The following is a 14,478-nucleotide window of genomic DNA, read 5'->3' as shown; positions in this document are numbered from 1 at the left end:
TGGAAAAGGGAAAAAGAATACATTATGTTGTGTGTAAATAATTGCCAGTACCACAATTAGTTTAACAAATGGAGTATCTCTGTGTCTGCCTTTTTTAAAATAATACACGCCCATGGATTCGATAGAAAATGACCCTTGTGAAAGTAAAGAGCCCCTGTGCCCAGTGGATGTTGCCTTGCCTTGCATGTTGATGGCTGGGTTTTATATTCCTGGAGCAGTAATGAAACTTAAAGGGATAGTTTGGATTTTTTAAGTAGGGTTGCTGTACTTACCCATAGTAAGGGTATTATCTACAGTAGACAGTGGTCAGCGAGCGCCCTGATTCGGCGATGCAGCAGGTATACTGGTGTAGGAAGATAAACAATGTACTGCTGTGGACCCGGTCAGCAGCAAAACATATTTTAGCACCTAAAAAAACTAAAAAAAATAACTAAACTATATTTATAAAGCATCTTTACAAAACCAGGTTTACAAGGTGCTTTACAGGATAAAAGCAAACAGGAATCATGTAGGTGCTAAACATAAAACATTAAGAGCAATGACACCATCAGTAAACAATGAGCAATAAATCAAATACAGTAATAAAACATAAGAGATAAAATAACCAAACGGTGTAGAAAAGGCAAGGTAGGTGATCACAGACAGGATAGACTACAGAGGAGAGAGACGTAGGAACTCTTTTGTCCTCTGGAAGGTTTGTAGATTATATTTAGAATATTTTCACCACTTTAACTTCCCATCAGAGAACCTTTTCTGACAGAAAAGCCGTTGTCATACAAATCAAAAACTGCTCCCTCCTAAGCAACGGGGCTCCTTTAGCAAAAACTGTGATTTTACCTTGAGTTGCTTGTCTGCTGCTGCCTCAATTTGGTTAGTTTGTTTTTGAGTTATTGTGTGACTTTGGTGAATCTGAATGAACCTTTTGAAACACCAAAGTCGCCTAGTAACGCAAACGAAATAACTGATCGAGCATGTTCTGTGCGGTAAAATTACTGCTGTTGCCATTGGAGTTTGGTTGGTTCGGAGAGAGCAGTATTTGGCTTATATAACGGCAGTTTCCCTCATGAAAAAGCTGCCTGACCACAAGGTAAAATGGTGAAAATATCCTAAATATAGCATACACTTCTGCAGCCAAAATACGTTTTGCTACTGAGCCTGTCCACTGCAGCTCATTGCCTAACTTCCTAAACTAGTAATCTGCTGTTTCTCCAGGCTGTGTGTGTCAGCTGCCATCTACTGTTGCTAATACGCTGACTGTGGATGAGTACCTCACACAGCCGCACTTCAGAAACCCTGAACTATTCCTTTAAGGGGTGCTGGAGTTGTGGTGTTATCTTGTGTGACTGTAAAAGGTATTAGCCTACAGGCCTTACAAAATGTCATCATGGTTTGGACCCTTTTGCTCCCCCAGCTCAGGGCCCGGGATAGCTGAACCGTCCGCCCTGGACGGGTTTTGTCCGAGAGCTGAACACAGTGGGAGCTTAAAGGAGTGTAATATTTTCAGCCATAGAATGCACAATAAGCATGCACAGCAACGTGCAGTCGCCATCCTGCCTTGTTCCTGACATTCAGTTTGTATTGGTGTCCTAAACTGTACAACACTGAATAAAGCTTTTTTTTTTTTTTGAAATGTTCCTATCACTGCCCAGCAGAGTCGCATCGAAGCCTCCTGTCCTTCTTTCAGTCGATGCTGCAGTGTGGGTTGACAGTGTGGTCAGTCACCTCCCTACCTACAGTGTAAATACATCTGTTTCTGAAGCGTAAAAAACCACATTATGCTTCTGCTCAGATAGACTGTTCTACAGCACCCTAGGCCTTTGCCCCCATCTCATGTGTGTTAGGTCAGACATGTTCTTTTTAGCTTTGCTGAAATAAAACTGGATTGAAACTGGGTATTTGTCATGTGGTACTTTTAAATACATGATTTTAAAGATTTATGGGGATTTATTGGCAGAATGTGGATTAAAACTTTAAGTATGTGTTTATTTTAACAGCGGTTCCTAAATGGTGTGCCTTGGGATTTTAAAACAACCATACATTATTATATTCAAGTATACAAAAAATATGATTGAATGTAATTTACCATATCTTTATTTTGTACACTGTTTTCCTGGTATAGAGGCAGGTTCTATATCCTAGAAATAATTCCTTTAATAAGGGTTGCGACAAGTTAAATTTAAGACCAACTTCATGTTCATACTGGCAAAAAAAAAAAAAAAAATACATGCACTGTTTGCATTAGTGGTTGTTTTGAGTCCAGTAGTCAAAAACATTTAAAAGGTTTAATCCAACTTTATAACAGTAACGTTAATGTCATAAATCAATATTTAAGACGTGTCAGAATAGTATAAAGACGACCTGAAATGAAGATTATTGGATTTTAGACTTTCAAAGACTTTATGAGGACCTGCACAAAGCCTGTTTTAAAAATGTTCCATCAAAGCGAACCCTAGTTTTCACCTTTGATTGATGCCTAAACTACAAAAATATCAATACTACCAATACAAAGTCTCTACTTGAGTATCAATGCTATCGTCAATAGGATCGATAATAAAAAAAACGGATCATGTTAGACGACATCCTGGGCCCAATCTTCCTAATACTTCAATAGTTGCATCTCTCTCTCTTGCATTGCTGCTGATTACATGCATTTAATCAAGTAGTAAAAAGAAAATTTAAAAGAAATGTCTCGTTTTGTAATTTTGTGGTGATAAATTCAGAAGTAGAATTGCAGTAAATTATGACATATTTCACTCCCTTACATGATAGTACAATAGCTGCTTTCAACCATAAAAGTATCAATATTTGTATTGATATTGGTAATCCTGGCCCTGGTATCAGATCAATACAAATATCTGTGGTATTGCCCAGTAGACCAAAGAAAACCAAACACATGATTTTAGACAGGGACTTTCACGTTTTGTGCGTTTTTTGTGATCACTGCAAGTTCTACCTGCTGGGAAGAAGAGAGTGAGACGAGGTGTTCTCACCACTAGATGCCACTAAATCCCTCAAACTGGTCCTTGAAGTCTTTGTTGTAAGGAGATTCTGATTCTCAATATCGAGATCAACATTTGTGAGTGAGGAAAAAGTTAGTCACAACACATGAAATGCATTTGAAATAGTTTTATTAACTATTTTTCAGGTCTTACAAAAATATGACAAAATAAATTAAAAGAAATAAATAATCCCATTTCCCAGTATTTCTCTTTAAAAGATCTTTTTTTTTGTACAGTGGTACATTGGAAGAGCATATGATGTTCAGTAAGTGAGGCTTCCATGAAGATGTCTTATCTTAAACTCTGAGGTTAGAGTCAGACTTTAATGTAGCTGTGGTGAGAAGAAGCTCACCTGTTCAAATCCACTCTTTAAAATCGCAGAAGAAGACAGTACATTTACTAAATTCAGTCCTTCCCTACTGGTTTCACATTAGACTGACGGGGCTTGTAAAGTCTAGATTAGCCCAAATCCTTAAAAAAGAACCGCTGTTGCTGCTTTGATAGTGAATTACAGACGGCCGATGAGTCTCAGCCGTCTGAGCTGCTGTCCTCATGCGAGGGACGCCTGTGCTTGGCCCGAGAAAACAGTGATGGTGCCGTCTCTGGCATGGGATGTCTCTTGATGAAGCTCTCAGTGATACCAAAAACTGTTGAAGATCTGTTAATTTGCTTCAACCAATGCTTATTTAAAGACCTCCGTACAGTAGTAACCACATGCAGAATTTGTTGCTGCTGCCAAGAGTGCAAGGATGAAAGAAGTGATACGTTGATTAATGCTATCGGTTTCTATAATATGAAGTTGTACTGTAAGTTTTCCCTGAATAAGGAGGAACTACACATCCATACGTGACCTAAACTCCATTCCTTCTCACTCTGCTTTGACACTGGCTTTTCATTTTTTATACAGACTTTCAAATGATGACATATGGACTCTATTGCATCATGGTGTCACTCATCCCTGAAATCCAAAATGCTGCAAGAAATAAAGGTTTTGATGAGACTGTGCTCGGCTACGCTCACCATCCTGATCTCTATCAAATGTCCCTTTAACAATGACCAGCCCATGAGACTGTTTCACATATTGAATTTCTCTCAGCTTGCACTTCTCAATGAGCAGTGACTTCCAAATATATATATAAAAGAACATACTGGCGGTAAAATGACACTGTGACCACAATTGATGCCCTGTCTATTTCCTTATTGCATTTAATGTCTGTGAGATCTTTTTGTCTGTCTGCGGAAGTGCGTTTTTGTATTTTCTTCAGAAATGTGACTAAAATGTGGACTATACTTGCTGGAGAGTTGGTGCAGACACATGAATGCAGCCACAAAACATAAAAAAAAAACTGTTTGAAGCTCAATGTCATCATCACCTAGACAGTTTCTGTTACCACAAAGAAGTAGATGGATGAGATTATTTTTTTAATTGTGAGTCAGGGGACGTTCCTCGCATTAATTATGAGACAGGAGGGAGCTACGAGGGGACGCAAAGAAAAGATGCATAGAGTGTGGCTGGGGATAATGTGGAAGGACGGATGCTGCAGGAGGGGGAGTTAGTCCTGACTTAAAGTATTACATGTAAGTCTCCAACAGCTCAGTGTTATTGCCAAAATCCTTGCCAGAGGTGATGGTGTGGAAATGCATAGTTCATGTTTCTGTCTGTCAGCCTACAGTGTGATGGCCTCTGGAACTTTTCTCAGTGTTATCTAATGTCACAATAATACAGTTTTTTCTTTCGTAGTGCTCTTAAACTGCAGCCTGACACTCTAATTTCGCTGCCCCTGCTGTATGCTCATGGCTGGACACTGGTTGTTACGGGTTGAGAGTCACTCAGGACAGGCGGTTCAACAACACAATCTGCCATGCAAATAAACTCTGGCGCCACCTTCTGGAGACCCCGCAGAAGTGAAATACAGTTAAATGGAAGATGATGGGCTTGAGTAACTTAACTAAGTGAATATTTGCACCTGGGTGAGGATAGTCACACAGCAGCTATCCAGCTATTAACACCCGGCCCTTTAGTCTAACTATAAAGAGCTAGAAGTTCACTGTAGATGGACAGATAAAGGGTGTGGTGGACTCACCCCCACCTCCCCCAGGAGACTGGGTTTTAAGTCCTGTGTGACACTAGAGGTCAGTGTTGACTTTTAATTTTTCAACTAAGTGGACTATTTCAAATTTTCTTCACAGAGTGTTTATTTACACCTGGGTGAGAATAGACACATGACAGCTGTCCTGGGAGAAAGGATTTGAATCTAGTGTCAAACTAGAAGACAGAGTTAACTTTGACTTAATTTTAAGACCTATTTAGTTTCTTTTTTTTTTTTTTTATTGTTTTCAGTTTTCAGTCACAGTTTGGTTAGGTTTAGGCAACAGAACTACTTGGTTAGGTTTAGGAAAAGACGGTCTGGACGTAAATAGCCACATTGGCTATTTCTGCTGTGTAGGTACAAATAGCATTGTTGGCTACTGGAAGCTTGTCTCTACAATGCTAGACTATGAACATCTGGGTGTAAACAGCCACAATGGCTATTCCACTCTGATTGCAAATAGCATCTGCCTTTTCTTACTTACTATTTTCCACCTGGGTGCTACTAGCATCTGTATGGTTAGGTTTAGGCAACAAACTAATTGGTTAACTTTGGACTCTTTGCACTTTGTTCAGCTTATCCATTTTAATTCTGCTCATTCCACCTGTACTTCTGGTGTGAACTCTGCTGTTTAGGGTGCAAATAGTATCGTTGGCTACAGACACCTGAGAGCTTGTCTTTACCCTTTAACTACTTGGTTAATTTCAGGGTGCAAATAGTGTTGTTGGCTGTGGACACCAGTGTGCTTATAGCATTGTTTGGTTAGGGTTAGGTAAAAAAAACTATGTGGTTAACTTCAGGCAACAGAACTACTTTGTAATGTTTGATTAAACAAACTACTTTGTGAGGTTTAGGCCACAAAACTACTTGGTTAAGTTTAGGAAGGAAAACTACTTGGTTAAGTTTAGGCAACAGAACTACTTGACACAGTTTAGGCAAAATAACTACTTTGTTAAGTTAAGCTAGCATTACTACTTTGCAAGGTTTAGGAAACAAAACTACTTTGTTAGGTTTAAGCGAAGATCATGGTTTGTCTTTGCCATGAGGATGCAAATAGCTACACTGGCTATTTATACTAAGGGTGCAAATAGCATTGTTGGCTATAGGCACCTAGGTGCTTGCCTCTGCAATGGTAGGCTATATAGCCCCGGGTGCAAATAGCCACACTGGCTATATATACCACGGGTGCAAATACCATTGTTAGCTGTGGACACCTGGGTGCTTGTCTCTTCAATACTAGGCTATGTACACTCGGGTGTAAGTAGCCACATTGGTTATTCTACCCTGGGTGCAAATAGCCACATTGGCTCTTCCACCCCAAGTGCAAATAGCATTGTTGGCTACTAACACCTGGGTGCTAATAGCACCTGCTGTAACATAATGTGTACCATAAACAGTGTGGATGTACATGATTAATAGAACATACAGAACTGTACATACATTTTGGGTTAACAGTATAATCTGAAAAAACCACTTTGGTTAATAAAGGAAATTCCCATCATCAACACTGCAATAAAGCAATGCAGCAAATGGTGCGTATAAAAAAAGATCAACAGAAATAAGAGCAACTACTGTTAAAAAAAAAATTGGACCATTTAGGAAATCCCATAGTTGCTGAGAACGGGGGCAGGTGAGCAGATAGCATGTACTGTGTGAAAGGAGGAAATCAAAAGAATCCAGCTTTTGCATAATGTTATGAGGCAGGCTGGTGTCGGTCGTCTCTCCTGCAGACGGAGAGACGTTTCTATGCAGGGCGTAGGGGTTTAGTGCAAATGTTACTTCTTTAACTCTACGCTCGTTTGCCAAGTCTGGTTAGAGTGTGTGGAATGGAGCACCATCTGTGTTTACAAGGCGCTCTACGGGTTTGGATGGAGAACAGCACGCAACAGGCTTCCATGCTCCATTTTCTCAAAATCACCTTCATCTACTTCCCTTTTTTTTATGCATTTTCTTGTTTTTCTCTTCAACTTGCTCTCTTGGGAAAAATACTGGTATGTGACAGCTCGACTTACTAAGCTCTTTACTTTACTTTTCGAACAAATCTGCTACTGTCACATGATGGGGAAGGAGTGTAGAAAGCTCAGACATCACCTCTGCTTTGAAAATAAAGCTGGTGATACATCAGGGATGCTTATTAAGGGAGTGTGACGATCGATAACAATTATTAAAACACTGATTGATATTGCTTTTCCTTTTTTCCACTTCAATATAAAAGTGAAGGGCCCAAGAATTTCCTCAGGGATAAAAATGAGACAATTTCTAATGATCACTTGTGTTGTGACAGCTAAAAACACTCAGTAGTTATTTGAAGTACAATCTGTGATCCTTTCATACCACTGTATATGTTTTTTTTTTTCATTTCTGTCCTCTGTGACAGGCTGTCATGTCTGAGAGGGAGGCCAGCGAGATGCTTACAATTTATGAGTAGAAGAAATCAAGAAACACAGCTCTCTCCTTTAAAGGCTTAAAAATATTAGAAACGCAGCTCATGCATTTCTTTATGTATTGCAGACAAGGAAGGATTTGAGTGTGTGTGCATGTGTGTGTGTGTAAGGGAGTGTGTGTGTTTTTATTCGTCATGATAGGAGGGCTTACGTCTTTCTTATAAAGCCTGTTTTTTTGTCTCTCAGCAGAAAAAAGCAAACCAAACCAAAAGTCATCTGTCATCAGTTTCATCTTTTCCTCTCTCAGCTTCTACACACACAGAAGGTAGGTCAGGCCTTTCCTCACAGTAAACACATCGCTTCTTCAGTTTGTTCTCTACGGAGCTACTGCACTTTAGGGCCGGACGGGTCCAAGTCTATTGAGTGTCCGTTCTCCGACCCGTCCCCTCCAGGCGAGGGGATCTCATCTGGAACGCCATTCAAGTCAGACCTGGATGGTTGTCTTTCCGACGTCTGCGATGATGACCCTTCTCCTGATCTGGGCAGCGAAGCCCCGTTCACACACGTCCCCCCCTCAGATTTCCCAAAGTTAAACAGTTTCCCAGGGTTGAAGGCTTTGCTGGGTGACTGAGAACGCTCCTGAGAGCTGCTACCTGATGATGAGGATGATGATGATGATGATGACGCCATTGCTGTGGCGTTAGTTGCCGCGGTGGTGGCCGCAGACGCCGCAGCACCTTCCTTCTTATTTTCAGGTGACTTGAGGAACTTGAAACTCAGGAAGCCAGGCAGCTTTGGCTCACTTCCGGTCGGTGACTGAGGGGAGCGGGCGCCACCCGAGGAGAACTTACTCTGCAGCGGGATGATCTGCTTCAACTTCATCACGTTGTTGTTGGCTAACAGAGAGCTGGGCCGCTTGGGCTTGTCTGACCCGCCGCTCCCTCCGCCTCCGCTCCCCGGGCGAGATTTACTGCCGTGACTCTTGTCGTGGTGGTGATCCCCGGAGGAGTCGCCCTTGCTGTCGTCCCGCTCCCTTTCCCTGCGGGCCATATGCTCCGCCTGCCTCTGCCTCTCCTCCTCCTCCCTCTTCCTCCTCTGCAGCTGCTGGTAGTGCTGTTGTGCCTGACGCTCATGCTTCTGCAGAGGAAGGGAAACATTCCCACAATATATTTACTAGAATCAGCATTAAGCCAGCTAACCATTACAATACTGCAGTGCTACCCACCGGACAAATCCCTTAGTAAGAGTCCTGCATTACTTCTGCAGGGGCCATTACAGCCTCATCTCTTTTCTGTCTTCTACAAACTGTGTTTCTCCAAAGCAGCCTCGCTAAAATATCACCAGGGGCCATGTTACAGAAACTAAAGTCAACAGAAAAATCCCATTGGCTTTTTGTAGAGAGAACCAGAATAATGCTAAATTCCAGATTGGCCTACAAAATTACGACGATCAGTCAAGTTGGTTTTGAATATTTAGGATTTCCTAACCTGAGATACGATAGGGTGTATTAATAATAAATAAAATACAATTCCTAAAGTTAGTTAGGATTTGCTTCTTTGGGAAAAAACCTTAAATCTTAAAGTCTTTTTATCTTAAGACTAAAGAAAGAAAGTTTCTGTAAAATGGCCTCTGTTTAAAATAATAATCCTCTCCCTAAGAAAGCTGCAGTGCTGCAGCACAGTGTATTTTGCAGCAGAAAGTTTGGCTCCTCTGATGGCTGCTACTATAGTATTTTATTATATTACAGTACTCTGCACATAATGAGGTCTTTTGAGGGCTTGTTCAAACTGCCTGAATAATTCTCGAACATGAACTTCATCCATCTCTTGCAACCATTACACAAGAAATAAAACGTTCTTCCTCTTGTGCTGCCTCATCAGTTACCTTAAAGGCCTCCCTGCGCTGATAATCCAGTTTAGCCATTTCCTCTCGGACCCATGTGGGAATGTCAGGGATCGCCACATGGATGACATATTTCAGGAGGATGGCGAAGTGCTGCAGAAAGACAGGCAGGTAGAAAGAGAAGGCAAAAAGAATTCAAGTTAAAGCTCAGATATAGGGCACAATACTTCAAAATACTCTTTAAGGCTATGTTACTTGAACTAATTCTTGCACAACGTCATTTGGGCCGTGAAATTCTCCTCCTGATAGGCCTGACTTCTTTATCAGGCCAAGACAGAGCTGCAGGCTGTTTACCTTTTTCCAAATATAGGCAGGCACAGAGTGCAGAGCTAAGTATCTAAATAAAGTATGTTAGGAGTAAGAGGAGAAACATGAAGAGAGCTTCAATTCATCTGGTCATGCTTTTCATGAAGACTGGCATCCAGAAAACGCAGTTTGAACTACAGTGATGTTGTGCTTCTTTCACTCACTTGAATAGAAAACGAGAGAGAGAGAGAGAGAGAGAGAGGGAGAGAGAGAGAGAGAGCTGCAAAACACCTTTTTGTTTGGCTGTTTGGACAGACACCGATCAGGCATAACATTATGACCACCTGCCTAATATTGTGTTGGTCCCCCTTTTGCTGCTAAAACGGCCCTGACCTGTCGAGGCATGGACTCCACCAGACCCCTGAAGGTGTGCTGTGGTATCTGACACCAAGATGTTAGCAGCAGATCCTTCAGGTCCTGTCAGTGGAGAGGTGGGGCCTCCATGGACTGGACTTGTTTGTCCAGCACATCCCACAGATGCTCGATTGGATTGAGATCTGGGGAATCTGGAAGCCAAGTCAACGCCTCAAACTCGTTGTTGTGCTCCTCAAACCATTCCTGAACCATTTTTTCTTTTTGTCACGGAGCATTATCCTGCTGAAAGAGGCCATCAGAGAACACCGTTTCCATGACAGGGTGTACATGGTCTGCAACAACGCTTAGGTAGGTGGTACGTGTCAAAGTAACATCCACATGGATGGCAGGATCCAAAGTTTTCCAGCAGAACGTTGTCCCTCCCCACGTGCATCAATGAGCCTTGGCCGCCCATGACTCTGCTGACCACTGGTCCTTCCTTGGACCACTTTTGATAGATACTGACCACTGCAGACTGGGAACACCTCACAAGAGCTGCAGTTTTGGAGATGCTCTGACCCAGTCGTCCAGCCATCACAGTTTGACCTTTGTCACACTCGCTCAAATCCTACGTTTGCCCATTTTTCCTGCTTCTAACACGTCAACTTTGAGGACAAAATGTTCACTTGCTGCCTGATATATCCCACCCACTAACAGGCGCCCTGATGAAGAGATAATCAGTGTTATTCACTTCACCTGTCAGTGGTCAGAATGTTATACCTGATCAGTGTATAACGCAATATGTTATATACTACGTACATAACATTGTATTTCCTGACCACCGTATCTTCCTTTTAATTACTTTTAGATCAACTGAGTTGCAAGATTTATTTAATCCAAGGTTAGTTCTGATCTGAGTTCAGAAAAACTAGGTTTAAAATGTGTGAGAAACTAATCTCAGTTTAGCAAAAACTAAAGATTTTAGTGATTTAAACCAAAATGAAATACAGTTTAAATCCCCTTAAATGCAAGTTTAAAGCTAATACAGTACAAAGTTTGGTACAACATAATTTAAAGTTACACCATGATTTAATCTGATTTAAAAATTGATCCTTGTTGGTGCAACCAAGCCTTAGTATCAGAGAGGAAACTGAGCCAACATGTTTTTAGGAGTGAGGTAAACATTTGTAGCATTACAACCTTCAAAAGTCTCTGCAGACACACACACACACACACACACACACACACAGTAGTGAACTTGGAGCCTAAATGCCTGGCACATTTTGTGATTACCTTACAGTTTGTGCTGGGTCACAAAATGCTGGTACCCTGAGAAAAAGTTTGAAAAAGCTCTGCCCTAAGCACTTCAGAGGGACTAGCAGGAAGGCGCTGTGGTACCTCGAGGATGACGATGGAGATGATGGCCATCTCAGGGCTGAGCCACGGGAAGAGACGCTGCAGCTGACCGCACTGACCAATCAGGTAACAATTCACGATGATGGCAATCAGGCCCATGGCTTCCATCGCCGTCTGTGAGGGGAAAAAAACTGTAACTTTGCTGTTTCTTAACACTGAGACTAGGACTTTGTGCAGTACTATGTATGTGGAGTTCTGTGGAGACACAGCAGCATGATATAAGAATATTATATTCTATTTCTTCCATATTTTGCTCATAAATACCCATAAATCTTACACACTGGACCTTTAATTGTCCCTGTCTTTAGGTAACAATGAAGTCAGTCAACTTACAAGTTAACCATGACAAGAAAAACCCTCATGAGGTTGTGTTGACTTTCACAGAGTGTATTTCTGACCTGCCACTGGCCGATGCTCTCCACTCTGAGTCCAAAGGGCCTCTGCAGACCAGTGCAGAGTTTAAAGGCATCACTGCGGATCTCAATGATGTTGTTGATGAGAGCGCACATGGCAGCCAGAGGGAAGGCTGAAGAGAAGAGCACCACGTAGCCAAACTGGACAAACATCTCTTGGTAGTCCTGGAAGGTGTCCTGACAGGAAGAAAGTGGACAATTAAAGAACATCTCTGCCACGTAAGTACAGTCTGGATGCTACGTTTTGACAACTAGAAGACTAGGAATGAGCAGTGAATGATGTTATTAACTGTGTTTAGCTGTCATGTCGTCATGTGTGACCTTTTGGAACATGACCCGGCGTTATTCACGTCAAACTCAGGACACTTGTGAGGTGTCATGTAACTGTGAGGGTCTCTGCTGGATTCATGTTGCAGTGCGTGCATGAAACCTGACTGAACCACTTCCAGCTGTAAACAGTGAAATTTCTTAAGTTTCATGGAAAAAAAAATGCTTAGTTCAGACTTACATATCCAGTCAGTGTATTACTTAGAATATTATTATTTAGAAGATTTCCACGGCTTTTTCTTGCAGTCAGACAGGCTTCTCCAACAGGAAACTGTTGGAAAATGTCACTCTCTCCAAAGGGGGGAGGGGTAAAATTCGTTTTGCTGCAAACCCTGCCCACAGCAGTACATTGCTTAGCTTCCGACAGCAGAGCTCCTGCTGTTTCTTCAAACTGGGAGCATGTCGACCACAATCTACTGCAGCTGGCTGGTTGAGTACCTCATACAACCCCACTTCAGAAAATCCAAACTATCCCTTTAGGGATCAATTTTGTCAACCTGGTTGTTATTCTCATGTTTTTATATTACGACTATTGCTAACAATAAAATTCTGCTTGACCATAGAGATTCAGGAAACAAGGATTCCAGCAGTAACGACGTCCACAGGGACAAGAAACATGAATCACCTACAGCTTTCTAATAACTTGAATTTAACAGTCTGCTGACTTAAGTGCCATAATAATGCATACAATATTTTTTAAAGCCAGTGTGAGGTTGTGGCTCACTTTCTGTTTTGCTTTTGTGAATACTGGAGTGGTGATAGCTCATGATGATGGTTTGCTAGTTTTCGAACTGAAAAAATAAAATGACAAGTTGCATATTGTGCAGTTTTTTCTCTGACACTATATAATAAAGGTTGAATTGTGTTTTTTTAAAAAGCTGCAGGAGCCTCCTTGTCCCAGTCAACACAATTCTTGCCAGAGTTTCTCAAATCTCTGCAACAGAGGTGAGGAGTAAACTGTAACTAAACTGCTATCCTCTAAAACCCTGTGCAGACTTTATGTAATGTGTTTAGTGCACAGTCCTCCTTACAGCGTAGGTCTGCATGCAGCTCTCCATCTCAGCCTGAGTGAGCGTGTTGCTCTCCCTCTCTTCGGGGGGGTCCATCCACGATTCCCTTTTCGTCTTTGGCTCAGGTCTCTCTACGCTCCTGCCTCTTCTTCTGTGTCGCAGCGACGTGCCGCTCTCAGGCCCAGAAGGCAGCGGGGCAGCGCTGGCGGCAGCGGCGGCGGCACCAGCAGCGGTGATTCCCTCCGCCACACTGATCCCTCCGCCACCTGACTCCTTCACATCATGAATGCCATTATCATCGTCGTCGTCGCACATTTCAAACACAGACGCGGGGTCCATTCCCTTCTCCACCATAGTGGGGCTCCCCTCCTCCAGGAAACTGTTGTCCATGGGGGGTCCACTGCAGGCCGGCCTCCTGTCCACCTTCACAACAACAACAACAACAACAACAACAACAACAACAACAACGATGCAGATTAGAAACACCAAACAACACAATTACTACATACACACTGTGGTCATTATATGTCATAATATCTTTATTGAACAACAAAAACATGGAGGCATCATAATAAATGACATCACAGGCATGAACTCCTTCTCAGGCGGTACATAGAAAAAGTAAAAGGAAAAACAAAAAAATGGAACAAAATAAAGTAACAGGACAGAAAGGCAATAAGATCAGGTTTCTTTAAAAATGACTGAATCATATTAGCTTAATGAGGGTATTTCTTGTTGTTTATTATTTCAATAGACTCAAAATATTTCTTAAATTTAATCCTGAATGATTCAAAAGATGGACAAGAAACCTGGCCCATTTTTTTTTATGTTATTATTTTTATCAGTTCTTTTTTGTTTTATTTAGTTACTTATTTACTTCATTATTATTGACTATCATGCAATTCTGGGCTGTATTTCAGCATCATGTCTCTTTATGTGTTGAGAAAGGAACAAAATGTTGGTGATTTTTTGATAAATTAACGCAGAAGTGAATTGACTTTTTTTTTGTGCAATCTCACCAGTAAAATTAACAGACTGATTGCTGAATTTTCAGAAGATCAGAATCTACTTGCCAAAAGTTCATTTTTACTTTACAGACTGGTTTCATTTGTTAACACTTATTAAATAACAACAAAGACTAAAGTTAATTGCTGTGTTTCATCCAGGGATGCAATATCTATAAAATGTTTTCAGTATGTAAATTAATAATAATAATAATAATAATAAATTTCCATCCCAGTTTTTCAAAGTCTAAGCTGAGGTCTTTAAATCTGTTGTTTTGTCAGTCCATAACCAGAGATATTTAGTTTAATATGATAATTAACAAAGAAAAGCAA

At 41.3% G+C, this 14,478-nt stretch overlaps 1 protein-coding gene across 1 annotated transcript in view; it reads right to left on the bottom strand.

The window, feature by feature from the left end:
• Nucleotides 1-6,646: 6,646 nt before the first annotated feature.
• Nucleotides 6,647-14,478, bottom strand: part of ano8b (anoctamin 8b) — a 57,341-nt gene continuing 49,509 nt past the window's right edge. The window contains exons 16-20 of the mRNA XM_084723779.1: nucleotides 13,163-13,564; nucleotides 11,790-11,981; nucleotides 11,374-11,505; nucleotides 9,358-9,468; nucleotides 6,647-8,610 (exon numbers count right to left, since the gene is read on the bottom strand). Of these exons, the coding sequence (XP_084579905.1) occupies nucleotides 7,858-8,610; nucleotides 9,358-9,468; nucleotides 11,374-11,505; nucleotides 11,790-11,981; nucleotides 13,163-13,564 (1,590 nt within the window). The 3' untranslated portion in view covers nucleotides 6,647-7,857. The remainder of the gene's footprint in view (nucleotides 8,611-9,357; nucleotides 9,469-11,373; nucleotides 11,506-11,789; nucleotides 11,982-13,162; nucleotides 13,565-14,478) is intronic.

Source organism: Lutjanus erythropterus, chromosome 7 (genome assembly GCF_056507025.1).
Source record: "Lutjanus erythropterus isolate fLutEry1 chromosome 7, fLutEry1.hap2, whole genome shotgun sequence".
Taxonomy (NCBI): Eukaryota; Metazoa; Chordata; class Actinopteri; order Lutjaniformes; family Lutjanidae; genus Lutjanus; species Lutjanus erythropterus.
Note: the sequence above shows the minus strand (reverse complement) of the source record. Positions and strands in the feature narration are given on the sequence as shown.